The sequence below is a fragment of the Fulmarus glacialis genome, unplaced genomic scaffold, assembly GCF_000690835.1.
Source record: "Fulmarus glacialis isolate BGI_N327 unplaced genomic scaffold, ASM69083v1 scaffold1938, whole genome shotgun sequence".
Taxonomy (NCBI): Eukaryota; Metazoa; Chordata; class Aves; order Procellariiformes; family Procellariidae; genus Fulmarus; species Fulmarus glacialis.
Window position 1 is genome coordinate 22,701 of NW_009229913.1, and position 357 is coordinate 23,057.

A 357-nucleotide genomic window follows, 5' to 3' on the forward strand; every position below is an offset into this window, starting at 1 on the left:
CAGGCGCAAAAGAGCCACCGCAGGCCTGCCACTGACACAAGATCATTCAGACGAGTCAGGGGAAGAAAGGACAGAGGTACCCTGGGTGCCGACAGACCTCGGTGTCCTACCAAACACCAGCCCCGAGAAAGCAAGGCAGGAAGGCAGGCAGGAACGCCTGTCAGCCAGGGACCAGCTCGCAGCCTAGCCTACAGCACTGGAGCATCCCTGCCCGGGGGCACCCACTCTCTCGGGACCCGCTGCTGACTGGTGAGGGGCGCGGATGGGAAACGGGGAGGCCCCCCTCCGGGGGCACGAGGAGAGCCCGCGTCCCCCCACGGCCTCGCCCAGAAGCGGGAGGCTCCGGACGCCGAAGCC

The 357-nt window shown here is 67.5% G+C and overlaps 1 protein-coding gene across 1 annotated transcript in view; it reads right to left on the reverse strand.

The window, feature by feature from the left end:
* FNDC4 (fibronectin type III domain containing 4) overlaps positions 1 to 283 on the reverse strand; it is a gene marked incomplete at its 5' end in the record, with an annotated part of 10,282 nt that extends 9,999 nt beyond the window's left edge. The window contains 2 exons of the mRNA XM_009584004.1: positions 98 to 157; positions 189 to 283. Coding sequence (XP_009582299.1) covers positions 98 to 157; positions 189 to 283 — 155 coding nt within the window. The remainder of the gene's footprint in view (positions 1 to 97; positions 158 to 188) is intronic.
* Positions 284 to 357: the final 74 nt, after the last annotated feature.